The sequence below is a fragment of the Buceros rhinoceros genome, unplaced genomic scaffold (assembly GCF_000710305.1).
Source record: "Buceros rhinoceros silvestris isolate BGI_N320 unplaced genomic scaffold, ASM71030v1 scaffold16191, whole genome shotgun sequence".
Taxonomy (NCBI): domain Eukaryota; kingdom Metazoa; phylum Chordata; class Aves; order Bucerotiformes; family Bucerotidae; genus Buceros; species Buceros rhinoceros.
The window spans coordinates 39,069-50,753 of NW_010394991.1; the positions used below are offsets into that span (position 1 = coordinate 39,069).

An 11,685-nucleotide genomic window follows, 5' to 3' on the forward strand; every position below is an offset into this window, starting at 1 on the left:
AGACTGCTGCTGAAGGGGGGGATTTTTCCCCCAAAAGGGCGCAGCAAAATGAATTCAGAATTTGAGGAGTTTGCTGCTTGATTCAGAATACACCCTCCCGACTGCTCAGAATCAGATGATGCCCTGTTTGCACCCGCTGACTTTAGAGGGGCTTTTTGTGCATCTCCTAAATGTGACCGGGTTGAAGATTAGGGCAAAAATTCTTTACCAAGGGATTGTCCCAGCCTGGCCCAGGCTGCCCAGGGCAGTGGTGGAGTCCCCATCCCTGGAGGGGTTTCCCAGCCGTGTGGAGGTGCTGCTGGGGGACAGGGGGCAGTGGGGACCTGGCAGTTCTGGGGGAGCAAGGGGGCTCGATGGACTCAAAAGTCTTTTCCAACCTATGTAATTCCATGATTCTCCAAGTTTCATTGTGGGTTACCCCGGGGAGAGGCTCCCTTTGGTTTTGTGGGGTGTGAAGCAAATCTGCCTCTCCAGGGCTTTACTGCTGCCTGCTACGACACGCATTAACTGTGCAGTGTCACAGCTCTGTGCGGCTGCGCAATAAATCCTGTGGTTCAGGCATATTTAAACGATACGTCAGCTGTCAGAAAATCCATGTTTCACTGGTGCCATCATCGGAAGCTCGTATTTCATGGCCATGGTTTTGCCATTAATGTAATTTTTTAAATTGTAAGTTCTCAAATGTGCCACAAGAAATCTCCCCATAATTCAGCTCTGCAGGGACGTTATGAACACACAGAGAATAATGGAAAAAGATCCAGAAAGCTTTTCTAAGCTTTCTCCTTGATCCGCTTCCACCAAGGAGTGGCTTTAATGAAGCAAAGCGCTTATGTTTTGGGGACTTGATGGCAGAGTCAGTTAATTAATTAAGTTTCCACACCTTTCATAGAATCATGGAATGGTTTGGGCTGGAAGGGACCTTAAAGATCATTTAGTTCCAATGCTCTGCCATGGGTGGAGACACCTTCCACTAGACTGGGTTGCTCAAAGCCCTGTCCAGCCTGGTCTTGAACATTTCCAGGGATGGGGTGTTGCACAGGTTGCAGCCAACACTGCTCCTAGTGCACATCCCAGGCAACAAAACAGCCATGGATTGGTGATCCCCACTGGCTGCTGCTGGAACTGCTGATACGTTACCTGTGTCTGTCTGACTTAACCTCTCACTGCTGCTGTGCCGTTATACATGAGCCGTGTGTTGTTCCTTCTCTCTTTATTCCAGCCAAACCTTTTCCAAAGGCCTCTTCCCCCAGCCACAGCCCCTCCAGCAGTTACGTGAAGAGCACTTCATCTTCCTCCACAGGCTTCGACTACTCCCACGACGCCGAGGCTGCGCACATGGCTGCCACTGCCATCCTCAACCTCTCCACCCGCTGCTGGGAAATGCCAGAGAATCTCAGCACCAAGCAGCAAGAGGCCCCTGGCAAGGTGAGCTGAGCATGCCCGGGGTCCATTGCTCCAGCACCAAGTGGAGTGGGTTAAAACTTGAAGTCTGGAATGGGAGAAATAGCGGTTGGGTCTTTTTTACTCTTCCTTTCATTTTATTCTTTAAATATAGAGGGAATGCAGAGACTCATCATGTATCACCCTTTCACTCCCTGCTTTGCATGATGCTATTTGTTATGAAGACAAATCGTGGTTCAAATTACCCATCTGAGATGAGCATCGTGCCCAAGCAGGGTCTCAGAGCTGGTTTCAGTTGCTCACTGCTCTGTATCTGATGCCATTTGAGATTCTCCAGTTGTGTCCAGGCTGACCTCCAGCTATTTTTCAGAGGAACCCAGGTTTTCCAGAAGCCCCATGTGGCACCCCCAGCCTTGGGCAGATGTCTTAGATATCATGGGGCATCTTAAATGGCACTAGATGCCTGTGTTCAAGTAACTGAGTCAAAATGCCAGTTGCTGGTGCATTTGCACGGCACGTTACTGAAGTATTTATGAAAGAGCATCCCTTTCCATTCAGTTCCTTCCAACTGACTGTGGAGAGGACGGACATGGATAACCTGCCCCGGGCACTAGAAAAGACAAATGGGGGCAAGATCCCTGCAGGGAATTGCTGGCAGCTGCTAATGTTGGGCATGTTTCCAACCTTTCAGTCCATGGACATTGAGGTGGATGAAAATGGCACTCTGGACTTGAGTATGAACAAGCACCGCAAACGGGAAAGCACCTTTCCCAGCAGCAGTAGCTGCAGTAGTAGTCCCAGCGTGAAGTCCCCAGATGTGTCGCAGCGCCAAAACAGCACCAGTGCCACGAGCAGCACCATGACCTCCCCCCAGTCCAGCCAGACCTCCCGCCAGGATGAATGGGATGGGCCCATTGACTACACTAAACCAAACCGTCAGCGGGAAGAGGAGCCAGAAGAGGTGAGTGGTGACTCTTGATGCTTGAATGATGCTTGAAGGGTGGTGAGACACTGGAACAGGTTGCCCAGAGAAATTGTTGATGCCCCCTCTGTGGTTCCCTCCATGGAATTGTTCAAGGTCAGGCTGGCAGGGGCTCTGAGCAACCTGATCTCATTGAAGGTGTCCCCATTTACTGCAGGGAGTTTGGAATTAGATGATCTTCAAGGTTCCTTCCAACCCAAACCATTCTGTGATTTTACGAGTAACACCTCATGGGGGATTGAATGCCTTGTTGCCATGTTTGCTTGCACAGTTGTCTTATTTCCCCCCAGAACCCCTAGTTTGGGGTTTTGCCCTTTGAAATCCCCTTACAGATGTATTTTCACATTTCTGCTATAAAAAGGGGAAATTATAGATGATTGGTTTGTGCTTGCAGAGAGCTCAGGTGTGCTGGCAATGCTGCACAAACTCTTAGCTGGGGTGACCCTGGGATCCTTTCCCACCACAGCTCAGTGGCCATGACCACCACTACAACCACTTTTCCGGGCTGTTTTCTTGCAGTCAGAGCCTGCCGTCCACTCTTTTGCCTCCTCGGAAGCTGATGAGCAAGAAGTGTCGGAGGAAAACTTTGAAGAACGAAAATACCCAGGGGAAGTTACTTTAACCAACTTCAAGCTTAAATTCCTCTCCAAGGACATCAAGAAAGAGTTGCTCACGTGAGTCCTGCCTTTTCTCATTCTCCCAAATGTATAAAATATGTACCCAGCGCAGCCAGGCTGGTAGGAGATAAAATTTATTAGCAAATACATTTTAAAAATAAGAAGTGTCATTCCCTTTCTTACTGTGTCTTCAAATGAAAGCTCAAAGAGAAACCCTGTTCTCACACAACCACTGATCATTGAGGCAAAATATGTTCCCATATGGCCTTGAAACTCTGCAGTGATGAAGTGATGAAGGGAACTTTCTGGGGAGCTTGGTGCTCTCAGGATTCGGGGACAGGGCTGTGGAAACCACCTTGCAGGGCCTGTTCTCCCCGATATTTTCCTGCAAGAGTGTTTGTAGCGCAGAGATGCAGCCTGCCCAATTTCCTGCCCCCTTTATTTTGGGACACTGAGTGATGCTGTGGAGCCAGGAGCACCCAAGGGATCTCAGTACCTTCTCCATGTGGGTGTTGAACCACAAGGTGCCTCGTTGGGAAGACAGAACTTGTTGACTGCTTAATGTAGAGCAATGGGTCCCATCACTGTGACCTAGAGCTGTCATGCTGCATCTTACAGTGCAGAGGGACCCTAACCCAGCTCCCATCTGGGAGAGATGGGAGACCCAGATCTATTCTATTAGATGCAGTAATGCTCTGCACCCACCCCGATCCCCAACTAGCGGTAAATGTTCAGAGTCCGACCCCAATGCTGCAGCTTGGACCTGGCTCTGATCTCACAGCCCATCGGGATGAGGCTGGAGGTTGTGGTGGGGAGGTCTCCCCTGCCAGGCATCGCAGCAGATCTGCTGTTCTTGGCTTCTTTCCTGTGCATCTGACCTTCCTGTATGTTACACAGGGAAGAGTCAGCGGGCATTGTTTTGCTGACCTTGTACAACGTAGCTCGTTATTTGGCGATGCAAGAAGGAGGCTCAGAGAGCAGACAGGCAGTGAGGAGATCTGTGGGGCAGAGAGCAGACAGGCAGTGAGGAGATCTGCGGGGCAGAGAGCAGACAGGCAGCGAGGAGATCCGTGGGGCAGAGAGCAGACAGGCAGCGAGGAGATCTGCGGGGCAGAGAGCAGACAGGCAGTGAGGAGATCTGTGGGGCAGAGAGCAGACAGGCAGCGAGGAGATCCGTGGGGCAGAGCAGCAGCAGCCTCTTCCCTAAAGGAGCAAAGCACAGACTTTGCCCTGTGCAAAGCTCTAAAGGCTTTTCTAAACCCCGGCAGCGATGTGAATGGCAATTACTGAGGCAGAGCCCTGAAGTCCTCCTGTGCTTTAATTGTGTTATGAGGGCAGAGAAATTTCCTAAATGGAAACAGCCCTGGAATAAATAAAAGGTGTTGTGGGCAGCCCTGAGCTTTCTCTGCCCGTTCATCATCCGTGTTCCTTTCTGGCCCAAGGGCTGTGATGAATTAGCTGCAGTTAACTCAGGAGCAGACTCACCCGCTGCCTTTGTGTGACGCTCTGTGTCTGGGTGCAGTTTTTAGGGCCCCTCCAGGCACTTATGGCAGTCACTGTGAAGGATCTCCTCACCTCTGCCTTCGTGTCACCCTTTTATTGGCACGCGAGTGGGTACCATGCAGCCATACATCACTGCTGCTCAAACATCTTCATATCGGTGCTGGCTCTAGCGCCCACGGGGTTTGTGTGGGTGTTGTGGCTCTGAAAGGGACTCAGGGGTGAGCGGGGAATAGGTGAATCTTCAAACCTCAACATACTGGACCAAACTGTCCCAGGACATGGACCTGTTGGAGTGGGTCCAGAGCTACAGGAATGACTGGGGGCTGGAGCCCCTCTGCTGGGAGGAGAGGGGAGAGAGTTGGGGGTGTTCAGCCTGGAGCAGAGAAGGATCTGGGAGGACCTTACTGCAGCCTGTCAGTACTTAGAGGCGTGTAAGAAAGATAGGGACAATGTTTTTAGCAGAGGCTGGAATGACTGGGGGCTGGAGCCCCTCTGCTGGGAGGAGAGGGGAGAGAGTTGGGGGTGTTCAGCCTGGAGCAGAGAAGGATCTGGGAGGACCTTACTGCAGCCTGTCAGTACTTAGAGGCGTGTAAGAAAGATAGGGACAATGTTTTTAGCAGAGGCTGTTGGGACAGGACAAGGGGTGATGGTTTTAAACTAAAAGAGGGAGATTCAGACCAGAGAGAAGGAAGAAATGTTTTATACTGAGGGTGGTGAGCCCCTGGCCCAGGCTGCCCTGAGAGGTGGGAGCAGCCCCATCCCTGGCCCCATCCCAGGTCAGGTTGGCCCTTGGGGCTCTGAGCCCCCTGCTCTGGGTGCAGATGTCCCTGCCCCCTGCAGGGGGTTGGGCTGGGGGAGCTTTAATGGCCCATTCCCAAAGGGACTGGACCTAACCCAGTCTCTGATCCTACAGTTCTTGCAGTGCCATCCCTGCTCTCTCTCATACCTCCTGGCCTCGGGCAGGCAGGGCACGACTGTGCCAGAGCCTCGCTGCTCATGCACCAACTGGCTTTGCTGGCTGGACACCGGGAAGGGGTGACACGTCTTCCCATCAGAGGAGAGGGATGGGTGGGAAATGCAGCCTGGCAGAAGCAGCAGGTGGAATGCAGCAGCTTTTGCCTGTCCTCAGTTTAGGAGCCCCCAGGCTCACGAGTCAGAGGATACTTTCATTCCCTTTCTGGAGCGAACAGTGTGTTCAGGCTTTTCTTTGCAGCTATAAAGGCTGAAAAAAAAAAAAATCATTTCAGAAAGCTGAAATCTGATGCTTTCAGGGAATAAGCTGATTCCCACAGCCAGAAATTGCAAAACCTATCCAAACTGGCAGCACCGAGACAGTGGGGTTCCTGCCTCCTCGTTCATGCCACCCAGCAGCTGGTTTGTCTCCCACTGAGCGAACGAAGCAACTAAGTATTTTGAGCCCTTTCGTCACATTTGCAACAAAATTTTTCAATTTTTTTGAATTTTTTCTAGGATCCTTGTGATCTTTTGGGAATAAAAAAGGGAGGAAAGGGAGCTGAGAGGGCAGCAGCCGGTTTATTTGCATGCGACCATATAAACACGTGCTGAGGTTCGAGGGAAGGAGCTGGTATAAGGTGTCTGGCACCGGGGCCGGGCTGAGCCCCCGCAGACGGACCCTGAGGGGGCTCAGCTGGCGGCAGCTCCGTGCTCTCGGGTGAACCCATTCCCCTCCAGCTCTTACACTCCTTCTTGTTGTTGTTGCCCAGGTGCCCAACCCCAGGCTGTGACGGCAGCGGACACATAACGGGAAACTATGCCTCGCACCGCAGGTGGGTTGACCTTTTTTTCATGGTTTGGACTCAAATGACAACTTTTCATTTCTTTTAGTGCGTTTTTTGAACACGTGGATAGTTTGGTTCTGTTTCCTCCCCACCTTCTGTTGCCCCTCTCCCTCCCCACGTCCTGGCCCTTTTTCTTTTTCCTTTTTTCTTTTTTTTTTTTTTCGCTTATCCAGATATTCCATCTCTTCTCTTTCAGCCTTTCTGGTTGTCCTCTTGCTGACAAGAGCCTCAGAAACCTCATGGCTGCCCACTCTGCTGACCTCAAGTATGTTTGCGCTCAACTTGGAACTCCTTTTTTTCTTTTTTTCCACCCTTTTTTCTCTCTTCCCCCTCCCTGCTCCCACCTCCTCTTGCTCTGCTTTTGCTTTCCGCCCCCCTCTCCCTTCTCCTTTCAAAGAGCCGATCAAAATCTGCCTGCGAGGAGCTCGGGTGGAGTCCAGCCTCAGCTGCCATGTTGGGAAGAGGTGGTGGCACGGAGAAAGGGGCCTTTTCGGGAGGGGGATCACGGCAGTGATCAGAAATAACCCGCACCCCTGGCAGGTTTCCTTTGGGCATGGTAGACATGTGCTGTTTTCTTTTTCACTTGGCGTCTTTTCCCAAGCTCTTGTTCTCCACTTTGTGCCATAACCCTTTTCACTCCACAGTTTTGTATGTCTCTCAAATAACCGAAAGCCTCAAAAAAGCACTTGCTTTATTTTTGGGTAGAGGCACAGCTGGGAAAATACTGCCAGAACAAGGCACAGCCAACTCCTTTGGAGAACCTGGGATGCTAATTTTATGCTAAATTTTAGGGGTCGTTCGGGATGCAGAGGTTGCTATTTATCTCCACAGGAGTTTGATTTGTGAGGGCATGAAAGATCTACTCGGTGAGGCTGGATCCTGAGCCAGTGGCAAAGGGCTCATGGGCACCCGAATTTCTGCTTCTGTTTCTGCTCCTCAAGGGAGGACCCTGGTTTTGACATTCAAATATCTTCCTCTGAGTCCTGTTTTCAGCTTTGCTGAAAGTTCCCTAGACTCTTCAGTTTCAGTAGGAGCTTATTCTTCACAAGTGGGTTTCCCAAATGGTCTCTTAGGTTGCCTCCTCTAAAGAAAGGTTTAATAGAAATTGTATTTAAAATAGATGGAGACACTGGGGAGACCTGAACCCTTCTCCACCCAACCCACATCTTTGGGGGAAAGATAATTCTGAATCTTTTTCCAACATCTCTTCACAGAGCCAGCCTATCTTTGGAGACTGATTCTCCTCTGAGCTCCTGGCTTTGCTGAATCCAGTTTCAGGATTATTTAGACTCTGAGATATTCCTAACTCTACCTGAAGAGCCTCTACTGAGCCTTATGGAGGTCTTCACATTGCACAGGCTTATCATGAAAAAAAAAAATGTCCCGTATGCAATCAGGGATGTTTGGAGCTGTGGCAGAGTCATGTGGGAGCCCCTTTGGTCATCGAGGTGATTAGTAAAGTCCCAAATCCCTTCCTGGTGGCCCGGAGAGCAGTGTGGGTCTGGGAGTGCTCTGATCCCACCACCGATGTGGCTGCTGCTGTCAGGAGAAATGGTCATTAACTGCCTGCTCCTTCTCACAGAGATGGGAAAAGAAGCTGGGTTAGGTGATATTAATAGAAGATACGAGTGGAGGAAAGGGCTCGCATGATTAGCGCTAAGTACACTTAATCATGCATTGTGGACAATATTCCTTTGGAAAGAACCTCTTAAGAGAGCTTTGCTGAACTGCTGTTTCTCCAACAGCCTTAAAGAATAGCCTGGTGATCAGGCAATTAGCGATAAACATATTAAAAGATGTGCTGGAACAGAGCCCATCCCCGGTAAGAGCCCGGAGAAGAAGCAAATGGGGTGGTCCCTGACACCGAGTGTCCCCTGCTCCCCGAGGGTGTCCGACGCCAGCCCTTTTGATCAAATTGCTGCACAAACCGGGAGACTCCTGGCCAAAACAAAGCTTTTTGATGTTATTTCTCACATACTCCTTTTTTTCCCCTCTGTCCTGGTGGGGATGGGAGCAGCGGAGGGAGGAAGGATGAGGATTTGGAGACGTTAGAGACAGCGCAGTCACAGCTCTTCACAACTTCAGTGTTTCTATTATAAATTCTATTTCAGGGGTTAATATCCCTGATATAAAAAAAATAGCTCCAGGCTGGAACATGCAATAAAATGTCTCTGTCGCTATGATTTGTCTCCAGATAATTAAAAATAAAAATCAAATCACTTCTCTCTCCTCTTTAAGTGTCTAGAAAGGCAAAAGGAGTTCGCTGTTAGTGTTTTCATAATTCCATCCCACCCTGAAGCTAGAACAACAAAGAAATAGTTTTGCTTCCAACTTTAACAGCATATAACACGGAAATGCCAGAGTCATCTCCTCAACCTGCAGTTTCTAAATGAGTTGGAGAACTTGCACCCTCATCGAGGTGCTGCCGGATGAGTCCCTTCTCTTACGCACTGCACCTGGGTGCGTTTATGGCTTCCCGGGTCTGAGCACACAGAGCTGGACTTAGTCTCCTACCACCCTCCTGGGCCCAGGACGTGTCCCTGCTCTGCCACCCCAGTAAGGTGCCAATGGAGACCGTTCAAATGCCAAACCCTCCCTCAGAGCTGGTGCAAAGAGGAGAATTTTGGTATTTTCTGACCAAAAAAAAAAAAAAAGGACTTTTAAAAAGTGCAAAAATAAAGACATCTGTGGAGATCATTTCTCCACTGACTCTGTACCACTTTTTGGGCCAGGCATCAGCACATTGCCTTCCCCAAAGGCATTGGCCCCGGGGGCTGCCCAGGCACCGTCACGAGTTGCCCATCAGCTCCTTGGCGTGTCCTGGAGATGCATCAATCCCTGCTCTGCTGCAGGCGCCAACCAGTGGTACCAAACCAGGCACCGGTGGCTTTTAAGATGGGGATCAAGAAACCGGGGTCACTGGTAAATCCCCCCTCGATGAGAAAGGGCACTCTGCAAGCTTGGGGCCGTGCCGTGGGCTTTGCTTGCCCTGGCTCAGAAGCGAGCGGCCAAGCAACTCCTGCTCATCCTGCGGCAGCACCCTGGATTTCCTGCCCCAGCCCTAATCACTTGACTCAAAAAGCCCTGGCTAATTGGCAGGCTGGCGTGCACGTCCTCGGCGAGCACTCCTCGCCTCTTGCCCTTGTCCCCATGACAACTTTTATGTCCGCCGTGTCACCTACAGCATTCGAAGCCGATCTTTGTGCTTCATATCCCCTCACCTCTCCGCTTCTGCACCCTTAATGACGCAGTGCTTAACTCGTGCCATTATCTTCGCTGCTGCGGTTGGGCTCACAGCCCCTGCCAGCCTTTGTGCAGGTTTGTGTGATCACAGAAGCATTCTCCAGGCTGTGCTTTCAATCACGTCCCAGAGCGCTGGATGCTTACCTTCAAACCCATCAGCATGGCTGCGTCTTCAAAGACCCCTTTGTAGCGGCAGCGGCTGAGGACGGAGGGGCAGATTTTGCACCGCAGCACCATGTGTGGTGATGTGGTGATACCCAGCCCGTGGTCTCACAGGCAGCCACTCCCCTGCAGACCCCCCTGTCCCTTGCCCATGGTGTTACAGAAGGAGGAGACCCGAGGTTAACGTGACCTTTTTCCTCCTGTTCCTTCGTTATTTTCCATTAGAGGCATCGGCTGCTTTTGGACTCTGAGGACCCTCCTGTGGTGGGGTGTCTGTGTGCTCTCAGTGAGATTAGCTCTTGTCCAGTCACCCAGAGCTGAAACCTTCCATTGGGCTTCCTCTTGGTGGTGGCCAAGGTGGCCCCATTGTCCAGTGCTATAGGCTATTTTTCTGGTTTCTTCTCTATGCTCACATCCAGCCCAATGGCCCTGGATGGTACCCGCTGTCTCCTTATGGCCTCCTCAAGATGACAGATGCCATCCTGGAGGTCATTTTTTTTTGGCTCATTATCATCTCCAGAGCTGTCTTCTCCCTGAGGGTGGGCACAGAGGCTGGGATGTCCCTCTGCCAGAGAGCAGCCACCCACCACGCTTCCAACAGCCCCACCTCTTCCCACCAATGTTCCCCTCCAATGCCAACATCGCACAGCGACGCATTGACCTTACAGACCAGACCATGTTCTTACGGAAGGAGAAAGGGCAGGAATAAAAAACCTGCTTCTGTGTCGGCAATCCCTAAATTTCTCGTTGACCTGAGCTGTTGCAAAGCATCGATCCCCAGGCTGATCTGAGCGTCCCTTTCCTCCGCAGGTGCCCTACTCCTGGTTGTGATGGCTCTGGTCACATAACAGGAAATTATGCATCCCACAGAAGGTAAGATCTCTCTTAAATTATTTTCTCTGTAACCTCTTTCTGATTTGTTTTATTTTTTTTTCCCCCTGCAGTGGGCAGAGTTGTAAAGTTCTGAATAAAACATTAATGTTACTGACAACTGAAGCCTATTTTCATCTCTTTAATCTGACTTCTTTTTTTTTTTTTTTTGATGTTTCCAGCATCTGATTAGAAGCTCCCTTCAACAGAATAAAAGACAAAGGGTCAGATTTTAGCTGACGCAATGTTCCTGTTAATAATGTCACCTATTTATGACTTCTATTATCACTTTAGAGCATTAATAACAGAGATCTGAGCCTTCTGTTTCAACAATTCCACGAAACATCGCAGGCTGTTAGCAGATATCTTCTTATCTAGAGACCATTAATTACTGTCCATCTCCCTCAATTTTTTATCTTCTTTTTTTTTTTTGTCTCCTAACTTCTCCTCGTGATGTGAAGCTGCAAAACGAGAGAGATCAAAAACCCTGTGCCACATGCAAGGGAAAGATGACTGAAGCGGGGGAATAGCAAATGCAGGGGTTCTGCCAGTGAGACAGGCCTTTCTTCTCTTTTTCACCACAGTCTGTCAGGCTGCCCTCGTGCCAAGAAAAGTGGGATCAAGATCACCCCGACAAAGGATGACAAGGAAGACCCAGAGCTGATGAAGTAAGTCTGGAGGTAACTCCTGTGCAGAGCCTTTCACTCGATCCCCTTTTCCTCGCACAGATTTATGTGGGGGAGTGACATCCATCCTGCATCCTCCCCCTCGCTCGTGGTGCTTGGAGCATCCTCTGCCTGCGCTGGAGCGGGGGCTGCCAAAGCGCTTGTGCTGGTTTGGGGGGAATCCCCAAAAATGGGGTTGCGGTTTTGAAATTTGATTGGAAAATTGAGTGGCAGGGAGGTAACGGTGTGATTTTTCTTATCTCTTTTCATGGATGTGAAAGGTCGGCTGGCAGGGCACGAAGAGTTCCTCTTCTGCCTGAGCTTTGTATAATGCTGAAAAAAATCCCCAGTGTTGTAAAGGAGGGTAAAAACCCACAGTCAAGTGAAACATCACAGGTTTGGGGGCAGTCAGGGCAGGCGAGGGGTGCTGGCGGGCTCGCTCT

At 50.3% G+C, this 11,685-nt stretch overlaps 1 protein-coding gene across 1 annotated transcript in view; it reads left to right on the forward strand.

Annotated features, from left to right (window-relative positions):
* The window catches only part of MYT1 (myelin transcription factor 1), a gene marked incomplete at its 5' end in the record, with an annotated part of 34,743 nt that extends 23,494 nt beyond the window's left edge, over positions 1-11,249 (forward strand). The window contains 7 exons of the mRNA XM_010145410.1: positions 1,220-1,425; positions 2,093-2,362; positions 2,903-3,057; positions 6,228-6,290; positions 6,499-6,567; positions 10,518-10,580; positions 11,162-11,249. Coding sequence (XP_010143712.1) covers positions 1,220-1,425; positions 2,093-2,362; positions 2,903-3,057; positions 6,228-6,290; positions 6,499-6,567; positions 10,518-10,580; positions 11,162-11,249 — 914 coding nt within the window. The remainder of the gene's footprint in view (positions 1-1,219; positions 1,426-2,092; positions 2,363-2,902; positions 3,058-6,227; positions 6,291-6,498; positions 6,568-10,517; positions 10,581-11,161) is intronic.
* Between the last annotated feature and the right edge of the window lie 436 nt (positions 11,250-11,685).